We start from the raw sequence: 24,525 nt of genomic DNA, 5'->3' as shown, positions 1-24,525 counted from the left end.
GAAACGTTTATAAGATATATTTACCTACAAGTATGCTGAGAAGTATTCTTAAAATCCTGATTTGGATTAGATGATATAATGGACTTCTGTTCTCCCTAGAATGTATTTCATTTTAAAATTGATTGCATTGTATACCCCAAATAGCTGTACTTGTGAAGATGTGAAGGAAGCACCGTATGAAAAATGAGAGATTTAAGTTCAGCTGTAGATTGAATATTAGTGATTTATATTGGCGTTGGTGATTTCTGTACTTGGAAGAACACGAGTTATTTTAAATCTGAGTCTTACTGTAACAAGACCATGTCAGATAGCATCAACCTCAAGTAACATTTAAAAAAAAACAACGTGTGCACAAAAAATCTTTTTGCCTTTCTTACAAGAAATAGTATTATTGCAAACGTGAAATATGGAGAAAAACCATTACTGCCTCCAAGGTGGTATGCCATCTCAATAAGATTTCTCTCCTAGACAAGAAAAATATACTTTCCCAGTCCCACGTGTGCTACTAACCACCACTTACAAAACCTTTGTTTTAAAGTGCTGGCAATTTTACCTAGGGCACACACTTTACTATACTTAAAAGGTCTCCTAAGAATACTAGTAAATCTAAGGTGAACCATGAAGACCCATGAATACAATGAAGTTTAAAGTTTTGCTGTCTCCAAGTTTTTGTTATTTTTTCTTTCTTGTCAGTACACAAATCTAACTTCCATCCTGCTAATATATTCTTAGTATATAGTTAATATAAAATTTTTAAAGAGTGGCTAAAAGAATAAATTCATTTTTTTTCAAGGAAACACAGCAATGTGACAATAAAAACAATTAGACGTTTTGAAGTAAACTAACAACATAACCAGCAATCTGTTTGGGTCATGAGCCAGAAGAGGCCATCTGGCATTCCCAGTGATAGCATGAGCAAGAGCTGCCACCTTTTATTGCATATTGATAAGGTCTAGTAACTGCTGGGTTGCTCCAACTGAATACAAAATTTCAGACGTAGTGGGTAATGCTGCATCACAAGTTGTAATTAATGCAACAGAAGAATAACATTAGTGGACACGTGGGCTTTCCAGTTAGAATCGATCTACTTTGCTCCAAAGACCTGGACACTGTAATTCTGCAACGAAAAGGCTTATTTAAGATAAACAAAAATTTAAGAGACTGTCTATGTAAGAATATTTTAGGAGAAATGTCTGGCTGTCAGGCTTGGCCTGCAAACTATTTCTGCACAGCAATGTGGTAATGGCCTCTTATCATGATCATCTCCAGAGGTTTCACTCAGTGAAATCCTGCTGAGAACAGATGTGAGGTTTGGTGTGCACCAGTGACAAAGTAGTTTACAAGCTATACCCTACCTCTTCAGCAGCCTGGATTTTAAATGGTTCGAAGTTTGGTTGTTTTTTTTTTTTTGTGAGCACGTTGGCAGTTGAAGGTGATGCTTTTTTCACAGATGCATTCTTCTTTAATCTTCACTCTTATTAGGATGACACCTTTTTGACTTTACTAAGAATTTTACATGGAATTAACAAATGTATGATATTAGCAAATAACATCTCAAGGCTTTTCCTTGTGGGGACAAGGCCTTCCTCATGAATTATGATTTCACAATGAACATTAAACGTGTCACTCTTATCTCCTTTAGAAATAGCCATATAATTTTGTTAGGGTTGAGAGCTTTTGAAATAGTAACTGGGAGAGTTGAGTTTAATAACAGAGTTAAGACGAAAAGATGATGCCAATAAGATTTCCTCTTCATTCTTACCAGTCATTTTCCTGGCATGTATTTGAATGCCTCTCAGCCTTTTATACCTAGGAGCAGAGGTTATAATAATGGCTTTAAATGTGTAATCTTGTGCGATAAAAACCCTGCCATTAATGCAAGGTTAAGTATCTGATTTTTAAACCTATCAAGGTCAGGAAAGTAAGGAGATAAAATTACCAATGCAATTTAGCTGGGAACTTTAATGTATTAACCAGTTTACAACCCCTTATATAATCATGGAGGAGCATCTGTCCCAGCAGTATGAAAACAAGTTTATAATGACTCAGCTGATTCTTCAGCTGATAGGTAAGCAAAGAAAACCATAGCAATCTCTGGCAGGAACCAAGGTACTTGCAGCTCCTTGGGGTTAGACAGTTGACAATTCTGCTCCTTTGAAACTTCTCTTCCCAGAAATATGGGTTTGTAAGACCCCACTGCAATTTAGAATACGTGGCCTGGCATTGGCTCCATTATTTAGACAGAGAAGAAAACGGCCTCTTTGATTTTTTTTTTTATTGCTTTCTGGGGGGATTTCTTGTACCGTTACAGGCAAAAGCCTGAAATATCAACTGGAGGATGCTTGCAAAATATGGATTGATCATTTTAGAGGGCGACAACCTGTCTTATCCGGTGTTTTACTTTATCCAAATATTTTACAGAATCTTTGAAAAGCGTAGGAAGAAAATTGTCTTTTTTCACACTCTTGGACTCTGTTTCTTGGACCTTAATAAGGTCTCAAAATCATCCTTGACAATTTAGACAAATTGAATTTGTTGTTTTTTGAACTTGATCTCGGTAAGCAGCATGATTCCTGCCTGATGTTCTCGTTCTTTTGTGATGTTTTGTCTATAATTGACTATGAAACTTTCTTTCATACTTCTGTGCTAAATGAGTTTTGCAAAAAGTTTAATAGTTCCTTTGCTTGCAGTTAGTCCTGCTGCAGAAGTGTTTGAAAACAGAGAACTAGGTGAAAAACTCTCGAAGGATTCAGTGTGATGATTTTAGTTTGCTTTTAATTAAGCTTTCTTCTTCCTCCCTTGAAGGAAGAAGTCCACTGAGGCTTGACATGTACTGTAAGAATTTCTCACTGTAATTCACATCAGCCCATTGAAAACTGCAGTGAGACCCAAATCACAGCCCATCTTCCAGGAACTGAGGCCCAGGGATCGCTCATCCACGATAGGTACAAATTGTTTGAAATGAGCCAAAACTGAGCATGAATTTAGCTTCAACCCAAATTTTAGTCACTAAGCTTATTTCCCTAACAAAAACATGGGTAATTATGTGCGAATTTGCTGCGTACTGATTTGAGCTTGTGCTGAAGCTCACTTGCTCACCCAAGGCCTCAGCCCATTCTAAGAGAGAAGCTGCAATTATACAAAAATTATTTGATGCTTCTTGGGTGACCTTTGCAATTTTTGCCTTTTCCCCTCCATTCTGATATCACCAGAACAAACTGGTTCTTACTTATCTCCTTGATTGCCTTCTTTCTCTCCCTTCCCACCCACTTCTCTAGTGTTGTGTGCCCACCTCTTCTGTTGTTATCTCTGAAAGTGATGGGGAGAGGGGTTGCAGCAGTAAGGAAGGACCTCTTCCTTCCAGGATGCTTCCTACACACATCACGTTCAGGCCAGGGCTTTTGTTTGCCTCATTGCAGCTCACATATTGATAGACAATATTTTGGAACAAAAGTTTATTTCAGGCTGCAGATGTTAGTTGTTTTGCTGGAAGATTATCAAAAATTGCAAAGGAAGAGAACTGTTGCCGGGCTGTATTCTCATGTGCCAAGGATGAATTTTCACTCCTAGTAAAACTCGAAATCAGAGCAAATCCAGGATTCTGCTCTGCATGTGGTCTAAGGACAAGGGGATTCATAGCTCTTTAATTCATGAGACATGATGTCTCACTGAAACATGGATGATTTAAATGCGGTGAGGTGAAGAATGCATAAGAAAATAGAGATATATAGGGAGGCAGCTGTGTTTATAGTGTCTTGGTTCTCTGAAAATCCTTGTGTGTGTGTGATTCCTATGGATGTACTGTTGCAGTGGGTAATGGCGAGAACTGACTAGAGGACTGGTGAGCCATAAGGGATTCATTCTCCATTATTCCTTTTCATGAGGTTATCCTTTTAAAGGAAAAATTTTCAAAGCAAGGAAAGCTCTTTATACATCTTAATTATGGAGGTCATTGAAGTATAGAAATTTTTAATACCTTTGCTGAAGGTCCGTAGCAAATTTGTGGTGGACTTAAGATTTTAATCAAGTTTTATGTTTTCATTAAAAAAAAAAAAATTCTTTTTTTTTTCTCTTCTCTAATCCTAAACTCAGTCTACACAGTCCTTACATGAGATCTGTAAAAATGGGAGGGTCTTTCAAGATGGCATATATTGTTAAGTCATTCCTGTAATGTTTTCTACTCCCTTGTATGATATAAATGGTTGGATATGATGATCTTGAAGGTCTTTTCCAACATAAATGATTCTTGGATTCTATTAAATAAAAACTTAGCCACGTATGTTTGGAAATGGAAAAAAGAATAATGGTGATCTTCAAGTCAACAGCAAATGAGAGAACAAGGTACATGTTCCATCTTATGTCCCCTAGTAAAAGCAAGATGTCAGAAGAATACTATCTCAGAAAAATCTCTTTATAGACAGGGCCAAGGAGAATGCATTGCACTCAGAAGGGCATTTTCCAGGAGTTTATTTCCATTTGTTTGTTTATCTATTTGTGCAATCAGAAAAAGGCAGAGACAAACATGCACACTTATAATGGTGCCTGTGTGTATTAGTTATGGAGACAGCAGATTTCATAAATACATTTTTTACTTTAATGTTATGCATTTTATTGAAGCTTTGTGAAGTTGCACGCTTCAGTTTCCTACAAACCAGTGGAGTTAAGCCAACGTTCACAAAGACGGGAAATTTTAAAGAAATAAACCTGTAGGGTTTTTTCTTCTGCCTCGTGCTGTCTTAGAAGTGAGAACTGTGACAACAGTAAGGTTTATTACACAGACTTTGTGGTATTTCAGACTGCTGCTGCTTTGTGCTGTTTTATTCTAGCATTAATGCTAGCTGCCAACTCGCAGGATGCTCTGAAGGGGCAGTAAGTTTTACACCCCAGTGATATGTTTCTGCTAATGGGCTGTGCTAGATGTGAGACCATACTAAGCTAAAATGAAGTTAAGGTTTGTTGATAAGTTGTTCCTTGAGCTCAGGTATCAGCTAAATGCTGTAACAAGTTGGAAAGGAGGTGTTGTCTCCTTATCTTTTTAAATGCCACCTTGAGTAGAATTTAAAATGTCTTTCTTTCATTTGGAACAAAATGTAATTCTGAGAAATATTATGTTATAAAAATAAACACAAATATTTTTTTGCTGGCCACCACCTGAAATACCAAGTGTTTCCTCAGCTTTTCTTAATGTTTGCTTTCAAAGATGATAGGAATGGCTTATTAGAGCACAGCTTTGCATTTGCTGTGACAAAGACTATAACACAGATTGTTCAATCTACATTGTACAATTTGGAAATGCGAGAAAGGATTTTAATATCAATACAATAATAGAAAAGAACAATTGTTCTTTATTGTGACATGCAAGTCATGCAAGATGAATGCTGAGTTTTATTCTACCTCGTAATCAGTGACAACAGTATTTCCTTTAATATGATCTTTTAAAATACTCCAGCTGTCCATCTTATAGAAAATAATCTTATAGAATTAAGCAGCATAGCTCTAAACATTACTTTAAATAATTCCCTTCCTCACTCCCTCCTTTTCTCCCTCCTTCTTTCCCTTCCTCTGTCCATCCCTGTTTTCTTTCACACAGTGTCTTCCATGAAGTTCAATTAATGAAAAATGATAAAAATGTAAAATGTCACTTTGCTTTTATAGCATTTCTTTGCCACCAGGAATTCATTATTTTCCTTGCAAAATTGACATTTTTTAAGGGGGAAAAAAAAAATCCATCAAGTATCCCCACTAATTGGAAAACTGTATGTGTGATATAATGTGATACAAAGTAGTCAAGGCAGTGCAAATCTCCAAGGGACATTAAAAGTTAACAAGCCCTGCCTGTGTGGAGCCGACAGCGACATTTGAAATTCAACAGATTAGTAGGTGATACATTATTACTCTCTTCTGATTATCATAACTCTACATCCTATTTATGTATTTTTAAAAGAAACTTGCAGGCATGATGTTTGTGGTGTTTCTCACTTCTTCCTTCCTTATCTCCATTCTTCTCTCCCTCTCATCCCCTGGTATCTCCAGCAGAGGTTGTCTGCACAACTTTTTCTTATCCTACGGGCAGAGTTAGTAGCAGTGTTTTAAGCTATTGGATTTCAATTAGGGAAGACACGTGCATGAAGAGCAGGAAATCTGCTCTGCAGCCAGAAGGTAAGAAACAGACACTTTATGGCAGACCATGGCTCTTCCTGTGTCCATACAGTGCGCCAGGTGAAGCAGAGGTCCCATGGAGAGTGGGTTCTTGTAATTGCTGCTCATGTCTACTTCTGTTGGAATGAATTTTAAAGATTAAACATAATTCTGGCATTATATGATGCGGACGGGCTGATTTTGGTACTTTCAACAGAGAAACAGTTTATTTTTCTTCACTTTTAGGAGAAAAACTGTGAGCGTTGTCTCAGTGGCTGTTGCTACAGACTATTGTGTTTGCAGATCTGAGTCTCTGGTTTGCATTGCAGAAGCAAACTCTGGAGTCAGTGCAGCACAGCTCTGTGGTGCTGTCTTTCACCATTCTGGGCAAAAGAACCCATTTGTTTTGCTCTGTTATTTCTGCTGTGAAGAGCAGCCTGAGTGCTGCTCTTCTGAACAGTGATTCCTCCAGGAAATGGCTATGTGCAAAGATGTCTCCACATGCTCCCTGTACACGTGTTTCTGATCAGACCTCCTGTAGAGTTGGGGTAGCACAGATCAGAGTTTCCATGGCAAATAATGTCCTACAGCCAAATGAAGTTGTGCTGCGCTGACTTAATGAACCTGCGTGGTTAAATGTTCCCTGCTCATTTCTGTTTCTTCTGTATGTGCTTTGCTATATATAAACACCAACAAAACAGGATTTTCTGCTCAGAGTGAGGCTTGACAGTTTTAAGTGTTGATGTTGAGTGGGATAGCAAAAAATTCCCTTCGCAGCTCATCAGCAGCTGGGTTTTGTGTGAACGTTTCTGTCCATGACACTCGGTACCCATGAAAATGAGACTGCTCAGTCTCCTCATAAATATCCAATGAGCTATAATGTCATCAGTCTTCCTAGAAATAAAATATTAAACAGTGTAAATGGTGTTTGACCCCTATTATAGTGTCTGGAGGATTAGAAATGCTCCAGTTTCAAGCAGCGTGCTGTCAGTTGTGTCCTGAGCTGTGTGTTTGCAGGAGGTAGGGGATGGCTGGAAGGAGAGCAGCCCAAGCAAACACTGCCTTCCTCCAGAACCTGCCATCCACATTGTGCTTGTGTGCTTTCAGATGTGTTTACATATTATGATGGAAATACAGAAAATGTGCTACTGTCATATCTCCTGATATTATCGACAGTATGGTATCAAACCATTCCAACAGCTTTGCTTTCAGCTTTTCAGAGATAATATATTTAAAATCTATACTTGTGATTCCCTTCAGAGCACTGACAGCACGTGTTTCCAAACAAGGATGAGCTTGGAAGTAAACTGGATGTAAGAACTGGAATTCAAAGTGATTTTGGTATATTTGGAGCAGTTGTATGATTAAAATAGCATGTGTTCAACAAGGGAAAATGCAACATACTGCAATTTGTGGGAATACCAGTTGGGTAGACGTCATTTCTGGATGGGGCTCTGCATGTGCTGGTCTACTGGGAGGCATCCCTGCCATGGCAGGGGGGTTGGGACTGGGTAGGCTTTAAGTTCCTTTCCAATCCCAACTATTCTATGATTCCATAAATATTTTCTTCTCTAGAAGTTGGTTACATGGAAAGATGGAAAGAAATGATTTCTTTTGGTGGTAAATTTATTTAAAAAAGCACATAGAATATTAATTGTTTGGAAATCTAAATCTCAGGTTTGGCCTGATTGTGTCTATTTGAGTTATACATCATTTTACACTGCTACTTAAAAAAGTGCATTCTGCCCAAGAAAAGTCCAGCTGGATTTGTGCTCTCCCATAGTTAAAAATCAAATTGAAGTAAACAATCAATAAATGTTAATGGAAGTCTATTATTTGATAATGCTTTACCTTTTGTCTTAGGTAACTCTTGTAATTTTGTTAGCATAAAATAATCCCTTCTTAGTTTGTATGGCACATTCAATAACGACACCACAATTTTCAATAAAATACTGAGTCCTTGTCTCAAATCCCAATGCCTACTAGACATTTTTCTAATTTGCAAATAATTTCATGGCTATTTTTTGTTTGATATTATTGTCTGATAAGTCCACAGACTGAAACCCAGTTAGAAGCTCTATTCTTCAAACTTCCTTTGTGTTCCCACATAGAAAAATATAATCTTTTGGTATCAAATTTTACTTTTATGAGAGTTTGCTTGGTTTGTTAGATCAATTGAACTCTTGTGGTATACTGAACAGTTCCTATTATCTGTGTGCTTTCTCTTTGGAGCTCAAGGGGGACATCCATATGGTTTTTAGGCAGGTAAACTGATGTTTGATGTGATGCGTTTTGGCTACCTGACACAAGGGCAAGACCAAAGCTCCAGTATAGATGAGGCTGTGTTATAAAGCACATGGAATGGCAACAGGGAGCTATGGGAAGCTTGGATCTGGATGAACTTTTAGACTGGTTTCGGAAGGGCAAGTAAAGCTGTGTGCTGCCCGCTGCAGTCAGAGCAGATTCTTCTTTCCTTTGGGCACTTTTCTTTGTGTGTGTCAGGGCTGAGGCTCCTTGGTCCTGAGTTGAGCTTGAGCCAGAAAACTTTTTGAACTCTTATTTAATTTGTTTTGCTGTTGTTTTTTCTTTCCTCAACTTTCTGTTAATAATTTTGTGCTGTTTTCCTCACTAAGAATCTGTGAGCACCCCTAACTCGCATAAAATTGACCGTACTGCAGGTGTCCTCTCTTAACTAGGAAAATTTAAAGCTTCTGACGCCAAATCCAAGCATGAAATGATCCGAAGTGCAACTCTGTATTTCCTGTGACCCTTTCTCCTCCAGTTAAATGTAGCCCATAGGTGTGCAGCTGCATCTTGCTGTGTCCTTGTGCAGCTGCATCTTGCTGTGTCCTTGTGCAGCTGCATCTTGCTGTGTCCTTGTGCAGCTGCATCTTGCTGTGTCCTTGTGCCCAAGGACAGAGCCCAGCCTACAGCACCCAGACAAGCCCTCTGCATGCAGACAGTAACAGATTGCAGTACTGCTGTCCTCAGTACAGTGCTAAATTGCAGATTAAGATTTCTTTTCATGGACACAAGCGTTAGGACTGGCTTGTGGTGCCGCATTACTGGCATTAAGCTTTTCCCTTTAAGCTGAGGGACAGTTTCTCACATTTCTTTGGGATATTTATTAGTTTTCACATTGCTCGTTAACTGTGATGAGCGAAAGTTAATGTAGGTTCATATTATGAGTATTAAAATAGTTTTAAATTGGCTTGAATTTTGCTTTCTCAAGTTTGTCTCAGCTGGACTGGGGGCTAAACAGTGGCAGCATGGCTTTAAATACTTACCTTAAAGTTTGGTATGTTTGAGTTTGTTCAGTTCATGTATATAGACTGGAAGAAAGAGTGTGTTCATATAATATGCAGCTCAGGAGTTGTTCTTTGAAAACTTGGGTTTGAATCCCTGTTCAGGTCCCACATCTTTCTGTTCTGGTGACGTTTGTCAGAGCTCAGCAGAAAATCCACTTTCCAGTTACGTTATTTGTATTCCACTACAATATTTGCAGGAATATTTGAGAAGGAAGAACAAATTTAATGATCCCTTGAGTCTCTTTTCAGTACTGCTTGGTTTTGTGTTGGAGCATTAGTTTATGTCACTGTACTTTTCTTCTTCCTAACTCATAAAATTTTCTAAAGCAAACAGGTTAAGAGCAGATTCACACATTTTCTGCAAAACTCTTTGTTTAACATCTGCGGATCAATTATATCAAGTTAACTCATTGGATTTGAGTTTGATTCTCCCAGATATTTGACAACACAACTGCTATGATTATGCAGAGTTTATAATCATATAATCATTCCCAGTGATAGATTCTCTCGGCACAAGATCAGCACATATGCAACCTCTTCATGATCAATGTTTTAACCTTTCAAAGATTCCCATTCACACACAAACATTTTTCCTCCTTAGACTGTAATCCACTTCATGGGTCTATAATTATTTCCAATTATCTTATGTAAACCATCGTTATCTTTCTTTTTAATCTGTGCAGTCTCTAATGTAATAGCTGCTAATTTAAATCCTACCTGTCCCCCACCTCCTCCTGCTGCAGCTGTAACCTTGCTCAGATTCTTTTCTGTGAGGGTTTTTTTTTTTTCAGGCTTTATGACTCAAAATTTCATACTTTGAATGAATTTTTCTTACTTTGAGACAGAGCCTGGCTTTCTTTTGTTTGTTTTTGGATTCATTGTCTCCTCCAATTCTTTTTTTTTTTTTAAAGTAAGTAAAGTCATTCTTATGGTTCTGCTTTGTAGCATTTATATATTCTTAAGTCAGTTTTAATCTCTGTGCTTTTACCTTGTTCAGATGTCAACCTATTCACCAAATTGTTTTATTCTACAGCAGCTTGAGCCTTGCATTAGTTCAATAACTAATTGTTTTCCACCTTGATCTTCCTAGCTATGGTCTTTAAAAAGAATTCTTTTAAAGTCACTGGTTATGTCATGGAATCAAAGAATGGTTTCTACTGGAAAAGATCTCAAAGCCCATCTGCTTTCATCCCCTGCTGTGGGCTGGTTTCCCCCCAGCAGCTCAGGCTGCCCAGGACCATCTAACCTGACCATGTGCACCTCCGGGGTTGGGGCAACCAACCTGGCAGCAGTGCCAGGGCTTCACCACCCTCTGAGTAAAGAATTTCCTCCTAACATCCCTTCTCCCTTTCCCCCTTCATATTCTCATATGAAGAAAGAGAGTATGGCCAGTTTGGAATTTCCTTTTCTGTGTGAATAGTTCTTTGGTTATTTTTTTTTTCTCCTGTAGGAAATCTCTGCTGCTTCTTCCTGCCACTTACCTTTGTGAACCTCTAGTCTTTGTTAGCAATTTGGCCTGGTAACATGATGGCAGATCATAGCTGTTGAGGGGAAAATGATTGCTTGGTTTATAAGTGCATTAGCTTTTGAAAGTGTTTTAATAGCAGGAGAAAGATTTCAAAATGGTCTCTGTATTAGAGGGCAAATGAGAGTGTTGACAGTGGCTAGTAGCATAAAACAGGCTGCTTCATTTAGTGCCAATCAAAGCTTTTTCCAGTATCACAGGCTTAGTTAAAATTTGAAATAACCAGGTCTGGTCATCACAAAGCCACAGGAACATGTACACTGATGTTCATGATAAACTGTTGGCTTGGTACAGAGTGTAGGAGTGTAGCTTTTGAATGTGGTAGTGTGGTTTTACTAGGACAATAGGACAGACCTCTCTGATACCTGTCCCAGACCATGATAGAACCAGCAGTCTTCTAAATCAATCATGGTAATGCATACCACAATCTCGTTTGGGGAGAAAAAAAAAGGAAAAAAGCCAAGAGAGAAGTGCAGTGCTGAAGTGTTTCCTTCTTCCTCTGTCTCTTAGGCTAACTGATTAAAAGTGCTGATATTCTCTCAGTAAGCTTTTCACATCTGGAATTCCTATCTCCCTCCAACAGTAAAAATGCCATCAGGTTACATGTTGAAACCAAAATAACCTTTATGCATGAAAAAACCTTAACCAGGCATCAAGGAGATCAGTTGGAAAACAAACTGGTCCGATTGGGAACACTATTATGATAGAAGAGTTTGGTGCTGAGCAAGGTTAGTGCAAACATTTTAAATGAAATTAAGATAATTAGTAGAAAAGTTCTTTCTGGTTCTGACAGAGAATTTATCTGGTGAGTTTTCTGCTTTCTGTCTTTTGATGGCCACCCACCCACATCTGGTCAAAGCATGGACTTCACAGTTTGTTTAAATCATACACAGAACCCATACCACACTTTCCTCTCCCCAAGGGAAGCTTGCCTAAGTTGTCAAGTCTCCCAGACCTTAGCTGTTAGAAATATGGAAACAAGAGTGATGTTTGCATCCTTTAAGACCTACTTCTCATTCTCAACCTTCACCATCAGTGCCCAAGGACCAGATCCAATAATCTGGTTTTCCCATGCTTGTTCTTAATAATGAACATTAATTTTGAATGTGACAGGTCATCCTTGGAGCTTCTAAGTCTGAATTAGCCTGCAGAAGTAACAACAGTGATCTTAGTGGTGCATATTGTTATGCACATCACATGCATTCTTGTTTGTCTACTCTTTCTCCAAATGATATTAATGTTAAAAAATTAATTGAGCATGAAGATGTTGTATTAGGCCCACAGAGCATATCATGCTCTACAGCTTTTGTAGTTAAATTATTTAAAGTGAAAATAATTTTCAGAATCATTCTATGTGTGTTTATTTATATGTATGTGGAGTACTGTAAAGTCTATTTCATCTGGGACATGATATATGAGTTGGCAGACCCTCTCAATATGTCATGAAATTGAATTGAGTCCAAAAACGTACTCATTTCAATCCATCATCTGCTGTTTTTTTCAGTGATCCATGTGGAACAGGGTTTTCTGGCAGGAAGGTGAAGTACTAAATACACATAGAGACCAGAGCATGCTTCCCCCTGCTCTGGGTGGTCTCTCTAGGACAGGATTAGTGGCTCCTGTTGCTTAGCCACTGCTGTACTTGTTTATGGATAAACCAAGGAGTTACATCTGCAGGCCCCTGAAAGTGGTACGTTTCTGGAGCAAAACTCATTCTAAAAGGAAATAAGATGCAGTTTCCACCTACTGTTCTGCGGGGAGTAGATTCACTTCTTTCAGTTTTGCTTCCTAATGTGAAAAATGAAAATGAAAAGCTACTCAGTGAGAAGGTTATAATATTTATCCAGCTGAAATGCCAGCTGGTATGGATACTTTTCCCATTGAAATGCTTTTCTTTGCTTCCTAAAGAATTCTCAGAGGCTTTCAGCTAGTGTATTTCAGAGATGGACATATATGTGCATACACACATGTGCAATGATGCTCACAGCCCCTCCTCCAGTCTTTTTGGCAAAGGTTAGTAAAGATAGACCAGGTACAAAAATTAACTCCTTCCTGCTCGCTGTGCTCTCCTGCTCTCTAGGCAGGAGAAACATTAGCTTCAACTTCTATTTTAAAAACCATCAAAATCAATGACAGTTCAAAAAGAACATAACCAGGACCTTAATGTTTAAATATCTACATGAATGTCACAGATGAGTTAAATCTACCAGTAACCGTGATCTTAAAAATGATGACATTAAGCAAAATACCCCCCAACAACCTAAAACCAACCCCCCACTTCTACTATTGCTTCTGTTTGTTATTCCTGTAATGAGAGTGTGATTTATTGTACTCAATTTGTTTGAGGGTTTATCAGGATTTGGAAATAAATGTTCAGCAAACAAAGACTATGAGAAGTTACAGTGATAATTAGAAGCTAAAAGTAAATAACATTGCTTTTAGCTTCTAGGCAGATATGTTTTCTCTTGGCTGCAATTAGTAAGACTGCTGCCTTAAACTCTTTGCCAAACTTTTGGATATAAAATAATGAGAGGAATGGCTTATGAATGTAGAAGAACATTTTGAAAAATATTCTGCTTGGGTATTTCTCAATAAGGTGCAAAACACCTACAAAATTCTACAGAATGATTCTGCTTTTATGTTGTTCTGTGTCATGCTTAATACAGAAACTGAGCGTGTAGTCATCATGATACCTGGGAACTTAGCAAAGTGTAGTGAACTGACAAGAGAAGAAAATAGCACAGGAGTGGCTAAGAGAAAAGGAGCAGTGTTGAAATTCATCCTTAGGAAAAGGGAGTTGCACTGATGTGATCTGTGACACCGCATTACATACCTGTAGGTTACCTGCAGCCTGATGTCAGGGAGTAACCTTGGTGTTGTCTTCTATCAACAATTCTTCTGGATTTAAAAGCACACACAAGCTGTCCTCAAAGATGCAAAAGGACTTTCAAATTTTCTTAAAATAGGTGGGATGTATCTTGTCCTAAACAGTCACTCCTCGAAATACAGTAAGAGGCTGCAAGGCACTGAAAGCTGTTTTTAGGCTTTCAAATCCAATCTTGGCAAGGGATTTTGTTCATTAGCACTGTCTCTTGTAGACGTTATGGAGGCAAGGTAATAGAAATCTTTTTTATTGATTGGGGCTGTACTTCAAGAAAACAGTAATTGCCACCCTCAATTTAATTTGTAGATACTTATCTGGTGCCAATGTTCTGTTTTAGTATTAATGTCTTCCTGGAACTGCTAATGTGAATGCAAAAAACTTAAATTCATATTAGCATTACTAATTGTGTTCTAGATCAGTATGAAGTTCAGATTTTCAGTTTCTAAAAGGAGGCTATAAGAAAGAAAGGGGCAGACTCTGTATCAGAGTCTGTTTCAATAGAACAAGGGGAGATGGTTTCAAACTAAAAGTGGGGAGATTTAGACTGGACATAAGGAAGAAGTTTTGTGCAGTAAGACTGGTGAGGCACTGGCACAGGTTGCCTGGAGAGGTGGTGGATGTCTCATACCTGGAGACACTCAAGACCACGCTGAGAGCCTGATGGAACTGTGGGTGTCCCTGTTCACTGCAGGAAAATTGGACCAAATGTCCTTTAAATGGTCCCTTAAAACTTGAACTCTTCAAGTTTTAAGGGACCATTTAAAGGACATTTGATTCCATGATTGTTATTTTTATTTTCATTTTTTTTTACTTCAGAAAATATAGCACATATTTTGGAAGACTGGTCCTTCAGCTGAATGTTTGTTTAGTAAGAAACTTGCAAGTAGTGGCAAGTCTAATTTATATTTTTATTTTTTGCATTTGGGAAACTATATACATTGGATCTGTTTCTACATAAAATGAAAGGCCAAACTTCAGAAATGAATAGAAAACCATTTATTGGAAAACAGAATGGATGCATATAAAAGCATTTTGCTATATACAAAGTTAGCCATGGATTAAAAAAAAATGCTACTAATATGATCTGGGCAAAAGGGAGGAGGAATGATTCTGTCAGTTACAGTACTGGCAGTTTTTCCTAGCTTTTTCATAGCTTAATTTGCAGTATTCTGAGGTCTTTCAGTTGGTATTTTTTATTCTTAGAAATTGACAGCAAGGGTCAGATCAAACTTTACATCTAGTTGCTGTTGCAGCCCTGAAGGTTCAATCAAAAGATCCTTACTGTATGATTGTTCCCTTCAAATCTCTTTTGGAAGAGTGAGGGAATGTCAAAACTTCTCTATTCCTGCATCAAGACGCAGATGTTTTGATCTACAGTTGCTCTGAATCACCCAGTCAGACAAATAAAAAGAGAGCACGAATGCCCAGAAGATGATGTGGGATTTATCTTACTGAACCTGGAAGTTGTATGAGGTGACAGTTTAAAATGCTTTTCAAGTACATTTGTAATTAATTCTTTATTCCCTTTTTTTCACACCTTCCATCTCTTTTCTGGGTTCTGTGCCCCTGTTCCATCCTATGTCAAAACCATGCTGTGTGATGAAGCGCTCAGAGGGAGCGTTCTGTAGATCTGAATTTTTTGAATGTGAGTTTTTGAGACCATTTCATTAAGCATCTTTGTACCATTAAAAAGCTAGTTTTCTAAACTGTTTCCAGGGATTAAGGTGGGATGGCTATGTGGGACCTTGTCTACTTAGCATGTCAACCACTGACTTGCATAGGAGCAACATATACCTATGACTGAGAGCAAAAGAGAACCAAACACCAGCATTTCATCATGCATTGTGTTGATACCTCCTTAAGTAAATGCTGGCACAATGGCAACCTAGAAAACATTTGGCTCTAGCAGTTACTCAGTGGAATGACACTACAGGCTGGAGCTAGTATCAATAAATATTACTGAGATCCTTCCCTTGGTAGTCTCTGAAATTTGTCAGTTGAAGTGGGATCTTATGTAGTTATTTCCTCTGGAGAAGCAAGTCTGTTTAAAAAAAACAAAACAACACCAAAAACTGGCAGAAATGAAGACATTTATATGTGCCTTCAGGTTTTAGTGAAAGCAGAATAACAGGAAACTAAAAGTCTTTGTCTTATTTGTGGGCAGGGGTAGTCACTGCAATGGTGATGTTACATTTGCAGATCAGGAATGTGAGCCTGGCTACAGGCAGTTTTGAAAATAGAGATTTGTTTATTGACATATGCCTTGGTGTTTTGTTTTAGTTTTTCTTTGTGATTATTATAGGAGAGTAGAAGGGAGAGAAGTAGTGATGTCCTCACACTGTGTCTTCCCAAATGAAAAATGCACTCAGTTTGGGCTTATCAATACCCAAATGATTGTCTTCATTGTCCTGCTGTTATGTTATCTTCATCTTGTTGGTAGCTGCAAAAAAAGAAATGCATATTCAGCCTCCTATGGGACTATAAGATAAACGTTCTTATGCATGTGGTGTAAGAAATATCACGTGTGATGTTCAAATGATTTATTGTAGTTACTCTTTTTTCTTTTGATTTTCAACATAATTATGGCCAAATCACAAGCTGCATTTTTTCACCATTTTGACTTACATAACTAAAGATTTTATTAACCAGGAAATGAAGAACATGTTTTTGAAAGAGACTAAGCAGTGAAGTGATGAATGGAACTGTTTCCAAAGCATGCACATAAAGTGATATCATCTAGCTAAGGCTGATTTCTGCTCCATTGCTTCAACAGGAAAATAGCTATATTGCTGAAATGATTTGGCTTAGGCTCTATTATTTGCAGTGGCGCTTGACAGTCATGGAGTTGGAATTCAATTTCTTTCATCTAAAGCAGGTGTGCCTTAAAAAAAAAAAATCTCTCTGCCACTTCTGTGTAACGCATGGAGGTTGTTGGCTCCTTGCCTGAAAGCATTTCAGTGCACTTATCCCATTTTCATACAGCAGAAGTTGTCCATGAATATCATCCTGGTTTAAATACATGAGTGAATTTGCTTTATCCCAAAACAAGATAATCGATGATATGGAAAGCTTTATTTTATGCTAGCACATAAATTTAAGAACCTGTTTCCAAAGGCAGTTTTATAGAAAGCTGTATTAGAAAGCACATAAAAATGTTGATATTAATTTATTATTCAGGCCTAGAAGAAAGGTCCTTCTTAATCTTGACATATCTGTATTTGATATGACAGCTTATCTTTGATATTAACATTACGTATCCAAGTGCTCCTTTCTTTTCTGACTCTAAAATACCTTACCTTAGTTTTCGATAGTGATATATAGAGGTAGCAGTTGTTTATTTGCGAATAGTACATGGCACATTTGCTTTATAGGAAAAGAGAGGGTACTTCTACAAGTGCCTGCTGGGATTTGGACAGGTCTGGTTAGAGTAAGGATTCATTTTATGTGGAAAAACTGCATGTAATATCAGAAAGAGTAATATGTATTTTTTTCAGGTCAAATAAAAATGTATGCTTGCATGTCTGGCTCATAGTTCACATTTCCATATGTCTATATACACAATTACACTAAAACACATATTTGGATTTTGGATGTACATATATTTGTGTGGTAAATGCATGTGTGTGTGTATATATATACACACATATATATATATATGAATGAAACATAAAATGCTGCAGAGGCCCCGTCCTTCTTGGTAAAAATGTGAAAATGATTCAGGATGCCTCTAAACACAGTGAGCATGCACAAACAAGTGTATGTGTTGAAGATATTCAGTGTTTTGATGAGGAAGCCATCAAATTTAAGCTCAATTAACTAATTAATTAATTGCATTCCTTTGTAGTAAGCAAATTGTCTGACTAATATGCACAGCATGCGTAGCTCCATTCTGCTTTTATTTGACTATCCTTTTTATCTCTTATTACTTCCACGTTTTTGTAATATAATTTATGCAAGCCATTTTCCCCTAGAACTCCATAGGTCAATAGTGTGTGTATTTACAGATGCTGAACACAGCTTGTGTAACTTGAGTGTGATGATTTGTGGTTTAATGTCTCTTGATCACAGAATCATGAAGGTTGGAAAAGAACTTAAAGATCATGTAGTCCAACCACCCACCTACCACCAATGTTGCCCACTAAACCGTGTCCCTTAGTACCACATCTACACGTTTCTTGAATGCCTCCAAGGATGTTGATTCAACTACTTTCCTGGGGTAGCCCATTCCAGTGCTTGACCACTCTTTTGGAGAAAATAATGTATATGCTGATGTGTCAATTGGTAGATACAAGAAGAAAGTAATAGCAATGTTAAAGCCACTGGCTGTAGCAAAGTGCATTTTCAGATGTTACGGAAGTCAGTAGTATGTTTAATCTTTGGAAGATCATCCCTGAATTCATTCATATGGAATGTGAATGGATTGTTGCTGTTTTGGTTTACTGGTAAATTTCCATGTTAAAATTGTCAGCTATGAAGTTTGCCTTTTTCAATTCCTATTTTCTGAAATCAGTTAGACTCCTCACTATCTTTATGCTTTAGAATATGGATTCAACAGACAGACCAATCTAGTGCATTAATATTTAAACTGTTTTTGAGGTAACACAGCATCATGATAGCTTGCCGTGCGTTCATATCTAACTAGATATCGTTTGGCTTAAATTAATTCTGTTGGTTTAATTAATGCTGTTACTTTAATCCATTTAGAAAGAAAAACAAACAATCGAAGAAGGAAAGCATGATTGTATTAGATAAGACTACAGTTACAATATACCTTTCAACTTTCAGAAAAGCTCCCTGTTGTACGATTGATGCAGTGGTTATCCTGGTCTCCTTGGAACTCAGGCCAAAGTTTTTGGTAAATGTGGTTCCAATGGAGAAGGAAAACATTTAGTTTGGGGTGTTTTTTTTTTTTTTTTGAGAATCACCCCATCCAACCATGAACAAATGGACTCTGATGAGTGTTTTGAATGTAAAAGTCAGTGGGAGCATTTGTCTTCACGTCTGCCACAAAACTTCTTGCTAAATTATCTGGATCTCTCTAAGAGTCAATACAAATTAAAAATACGCAAAAGGTTTCTAAGAGAGTGATTGCTATTCTAGCAAGTTCATTAGCCTTCTGAGGAATGCTTTTGGCAGGCTTTGTTTAGCAGAACTCCAAAACAAAGTAAACCAAAAATGTCAGGAAATGAATTGCAAATCACTTGGCAATATAGATGTGAGAACTAGGAGGTAGATGATGAATAATTTGGGAAAATGTATATTGCTCCTCCAGGAGTTTTAACTGCACAGAAGGGAACTATATCAAAGATTACAGCAGAGAAAGGGGAATAACTTTATTAAACGAATATGGGCAGTACTGCTTTTCCAAAAAGACTAGCTAAACCAGCCTATAGACACTGTTTAGTCTGAGGGGAAAAAAAGCAGTTCTGCAGCAAAGCTTTTTATTTCCAGCGCCCTGTATCTATCTTCATAGTGTGTTCAGCCTATCCTCTGAAAAATATACTGCTAAAATGAATCTTTCACTCTACTGTTGTGAGACTAAGTTGAAGACCAGAAATAAAGTTCAGAGGAAGAAATTGCTCTTCTAAACTGGATAAGGGGCAATTACCTTGCATCTGCTTCCCTGGGAAAAGGAGGTTGGCAAGATTGAGTTAGCTGTAAGTGCGGTCACCTGAGCATCCCTAGGCAGCTGCTGCTAGGGAAGGGAAGAGGCTGCTCAACTCCAATTTAAGCCATTTTTTTTTAATAAACGTTGCATGCCACTTCTACTGTATTTTCCCTGCTATTTGAAGATTCGTTACAGAAACAGAGCAAAGCAAGAGTTATAACTCCCATAGCAAAACATGGAGGTGAATCTAACATGAGAGGATGGTAGATGACACAGGCAAGGCTAATGTGTTCCGTGCCTTATAGTCCGTCTTCACAGAAAGGTTAAATGTGACAAAAGGTTTAACATGTTCAGAATTAGTAAGAGAACAGGAATTCAAGGGAGGGCAGGGAAGGAATTGAATACTTAGGACCAGATAAGTCAGATTGAAGGTCAGTTTACAAGGTGAAATTGCTGGGCAATAAACTGAGTTTTGAGTTCATGGTTTGCTAGCTACTTTAACTCCTCATATAGAAAATCTTAGTGCAGAAGAGGAATTTAACATGGAACAGGTTAATAGGGCTTCATAGAGTTTACCCGAGCTTACTTAAAGATATGGTTTCCAAATGAGCAGTCATTAGCTTTGAGTACTCCTGAAGGACAGTGTCCTGAAAGACACAGTATATATCTTTAAATAAGGAAAAAAGGGAAAAGGAAAAGCAAGGTGATGGCAGCCAAGTGGGTATCTGGGAAGATACTAAGGCAAATTATTAAACAATAAACTCATAATCTCCTCAAGCAAAATGTAGTAAGCAGCCATTCTAGCCATCACAAGTAGGTGCAATTTTATTTTATTTTAGGGGGACTTCTGACATAGTTGGGGTAATCATGTCTCTGGGTCAGACTAAATCAGAAAGGAGATATTCCTGTCTAAGAAGCATTATCAAAGAGTGAATGTGTCAATAGCTTGCTGTCAAGATGGATACTCATAGGCCTTGACTTTTTTCTACTCTTCGTTACTGTCATTAACTTCTTAGGCAATGAGATGTCACGTTTTTTGAACGATATCACATTTGGAGGCAATACAATCAGGTTTAGAATGAAAAATCTTTTTGACAAGTGGGTGAAACAATTGGAAATCCATGAGACAAAATTAAGTAAAGATATAATAAAGGCTGTGCTAGCAAAGGAAGAGTCAACTGCATGGTTGCCAAATAGAAAATAAGCCATTAAGTAGAAGCAGCGTGGAGCAGTGAACTAGTTACAGTGCTGTAGCAGAAAAATGCAGATCTCTTTTTGTAAATGTATTGACAAGAGAGTTTGAAGCCAATGGAGAGACAGTTAGTGGTGTTCCTCAGCTGCACTGCTTCTAGAATTGGGAGAAATTGCAGAGATTTAGACATGAGCAGCAGAAATGGGTTTGACGCCTGATTGGTTTAAGTTGAGGAAAATGAGAGAAAATCAGGGAGGGGTGGTTGCATTTGTCTTCAAACCTCTAAATGTGTAAAATGCCTTAAATCTTGTTCAATTTATTCACTTACAAATTAACTCTTGGGAGGGCTGTCCTGCCAGCATTTCTGCAGTAATAAGGACATGAGTTCCTATGTTAGCTATTTAGTGTAATCAGTGCTAGTTAATAAGCATTATCATCTCTTATAATTTTTAACTTCTTGGAGGGGTAGCTTGTTTGATTGCATATCGCCATGTAATTTAAACAAGACACCACTAAACCCATCAGTTTTATGACTAACTTCGACATTTGCACTAAGCAAAGCTCACAGATTGAAGGAAACCTGTTAATTCTCTTTTATTCAGAACATTTCCTTCCTCACATCAAAGCAATGCACGTTCATATCAGTGCTGCCAATCAGTATTTCTGCAGAATGAGCTGTGAAACTGAAGAGTGCTTCAAACAGTCTTGTAAAAATGTGAGATGAATCATTGCTAGAGAGCTGTGAGTTTACATGTATCATTGATGGCTTGCCATTCTGGACATACATAATATGCAAAGTCTTTTTCTTTCTTTTTTTTTTTCTTCCAGTAGTGATTTGCTGTGTAATAGTTTATTCATGTGAAAAAGGAAGCCTGGTATTTGATTTAATATTTTCTGTGAAGTGCAACAAAGTTCCACTTCGTTTGTGAATGGAAAATATCATACCTGATACTTTCACAGCTAAAATAATGCTCCAAAACATCCCCAATAATCTCGGTCTGGCATTTCTAAAAGGCAACTCTCAACCTCTGAAGGGAAAGTCCTTTGGGTACAAAGACCTGCAGATAATAACTCTGTTTTATCTTGGCTGCTTCTTGCATTTGTTTGGACTTTTCCCATTAATTCATTGGTAAAATGCACGCCATATTTTCCTACTGCACAGCCAACCTGTTTGATATATTTATATATATATATAAATATATAAATTTATATATATATATATAAACATAAAATTGAAATACTGACTCATCTACATCAGCTGCATATCAGTATTGATATAGGAGCTATAATTTAGTAAGAAGATGTACTTGTTAAGAAAATCCATACAGAACTTTAATTATGTTATTAAAATCTAATTATTGTTAACAGAATAAAATGACTATCTGAATAGATTTTGCTGCTATCTCTGATGCCCTGATGTAACTGAAAGGAAAAGATGATGGTTTTTTTCCTAGCCTTTGCATATAGGTAAATGAGAGGGCAGTTTGCCATTTTAAAAGCTGGAGATTGGCGAATGACTTCACGTTGGAGCACGTGGCTGGTTGAGGAAGGCAGTAGGGATGAAGAACTGAACAGTGTCTGGTGGTGAGGGTCAGTTGCAATTCAGAGAAAGTTCCAGGCTCGAGCTTGACTGCATCCAGGGACATCTCTTCAGGATATGCTCTGCAGATGATTAGTGGATTTAGGCAGGAGAACTGTATTAAGGATGAGCCTAAGTATCAGAATAGACACAGCTTTTTAAGGTTAGTATTTGAAGGATTAAACAGTTCCTTAAGGGAGAATTTTGTACAGGACTTGGATGCAGGGTTAGTTGGCAGCTTAGTGGTCATTAAACTTACTTTAAACAATTTTATAACCTTATTTACATCTTCCATAAGGTTACTAAGACTTTAATCCTTTTTCCTGTAAACTATTTCAGTTACAGTCAGCTATTTTTGTCCTTCTTGCTATAAGAATGCAGTGTTTTTGGCTGATACCTTACCTTCTTTCCACATGCTGACCCAGTATAGCCACTTCTGCAAGCACATACATTTGGTTTTATGCATCTGCTTCCAAACAGACATTTTTGCTCACAAATTGCTATAAGTGAAAGATAAAATTGTTTAGAATACATTTGTTCTAAATCTTGTAATTAGAAGGGAAGTGCTCCGATGCGTTTGAAAATGATACAACAAAGATGTGACAAAATATATCAAGGTTCTCTAGTTTCACATGATGGAGAAAAGGACAAAAAGACTTTCAGGCAATAAAAAAATGTTTGCCATGGGCTTTTTCATGCCTACGTGTCTGTTACATTTACAATTTTCCTTCTTTATTTTTACTCCTCACTGATGGGGAAAGAGAAGCGTGTGCCAAAGTAACCACCTTAGCTCAGCAGAAAATGGGTCAGAAAAGCTCTGATCTGGAAAGCCAGGATACATTCTGGGCTCTGACGGCTGGGTCAGATTTGTGCCAAAATTGATTTTCTTTTGTTCCATGTGAAATAAAATAACAGCTCTTAAAAGGACCTTCTTGATTTGAGATGCAAAGATTTGTTAAATATTTACTCCCCAGAGTGGTTCTTTTACAACAAATAAAAGGGAGAATTTCCAGCATAACTCAAAACGCTGGAATCCAGGGTGTGTAATTTCATGTCCCACAGAATCAGTAAGGGAATCAGAAAAACTTTTTTAATCTTATCTAGACTACCATTTATATTTGCAGACATTCTGTTAATAAAAGAATCAGTGCTCTTTATCTTTTTTTAATAGATAAAAAGAGATAATCAATAGACTTAGTCAAATTTCTTCCATTTTTTTTCACCCCAATCAGCAGTTTATGACATTGTTTTGGCATGGAGGAAAGAGATCAACCAATTCATAGGGCAGCAATTCAAGAACACATCATAGGATCTTATTTAAATCTTATGAGTTAAACCTTCTGTAAGTATTGCCAAATAAATATCAGCAAGTGAATTCTTTTATTTTCTTGCCTGGGAGACCAATATAGAAAGCTGCTAACCACACACTAGTAAGATTAAATATAAATTATTTGTCATTATCTGTCAATAAAGCATATGACAACACTTGTCTATGTTCCAATACCATTAGATGTGAAAAAGTTTAACGTATCCCTGCAGGGGACTTTTCACAAAAAATCAATAAATTGAAGGGATAAAGAAACAAAATCTGGAATTTCAGTTCTTCGGTCTTAGGATCCGATTTTTGGCACAGGTTTAAGCTCATACAAATTCTTTCTGTTGCAATCTGAAGTCTCAGAGATAGAATAGACCATTGAAATTACTTTGGAAAACACACAGTGGCTTCCCAAGCCATCCAAATGTGATTCTCTGAGGACAGTTATAATAATGCTATAGTGACCTTGGAAGGCTGGCCACGAGCTACAAAGACTCACCTCCTTGTGGTTGTTTAAAAAGAACATCTTGTAATTTTGCTGTCTTTGTCTACTGAAAATAGGTTGTCAACTCTATCAGATTACTGTGACAGCCAACACTCTGTATGAAGGTTGGGATTCTGCCATACTAGGGAATACTAACATTTAAATTTATATTCTGAACATCAGACGTAGAGCTAAGGGAAAGAGGAATGAAGAACGAAACTTACTGCTAATCCATACATCCTAAAAATAAGAGGCTGTACAGCCTGGTAAGCTGCTGGTCTTGTGAGAGCAGCCAGATAGTGAACTGGAAAAATCTGAGTGTTTCATTCATGGGAATAAAGCAGTTCCCACTTTCTGCTAGGGAGTGTATTCTCAGCATAGGAGTCTCTTCAAGTTGTGTTTCACTTTACAGTGGATTTTGTTCTAGAAGAGAGACAATTATGTATGATGTTACTATGTATAACCTGATGTGAATTTGAGCACAGGTAAAAT

General features: G+C 37.5%; 1 protein-coding gene and 1 long non-coding RNA gene across 2 annotated transcripts in view; one reads left to right on the top strand and one right to left on the bottom strand.

Moving 5' to 3' along the window:
- The window catches only part of LOC149917192 (uncharacterized), a 181,510-nt gene that overhangs the window by 79,287 nt on the left and 77,698 nt on the right, over positions 1–24,525 (top strand). The window lies entirely within an intron of this gene.
- Positions 16,025–24,525, bottom strand: part of LOC116227273 (von Willebrand factor D and EGF domain-containing protein-like) — a 163,815-nt gene continuing 155,314 nt past the window's right edge. Inside the window, exon 28 of the mRNA XM_090143533.1 lies at positions 16,025–16,295. Within this exon, the coding sequence (XP_089999659.1) occupies positions 16,270–16,295 (26 nt within the window). The 3' untranslated portion in view covers positions 16,025–16,269. The remainder of the gene's footprint in view (positions 16,296–24,525) is intronic.

Source organism: Phasianus colchicus, chromosome 7 (genome assembly GCF_987193195.1).
Source record: "Phasianus colchicus chromosome 7, bPhaCol1.hap1.1, whole genome shotgun sequence".
In the NCBI taxonomy this organism is placed as follows: Eukaryota; Metazoa; Chordata; class Aves; order Galliformes; family Phasianidae; genus Phasianus; species Phasianus colchicus.
The sequence above is the reverse complement of the archived record's forward strand: the minus strand, read 5'-3'. Positions and strand labels throughout refer to the sequence as shown.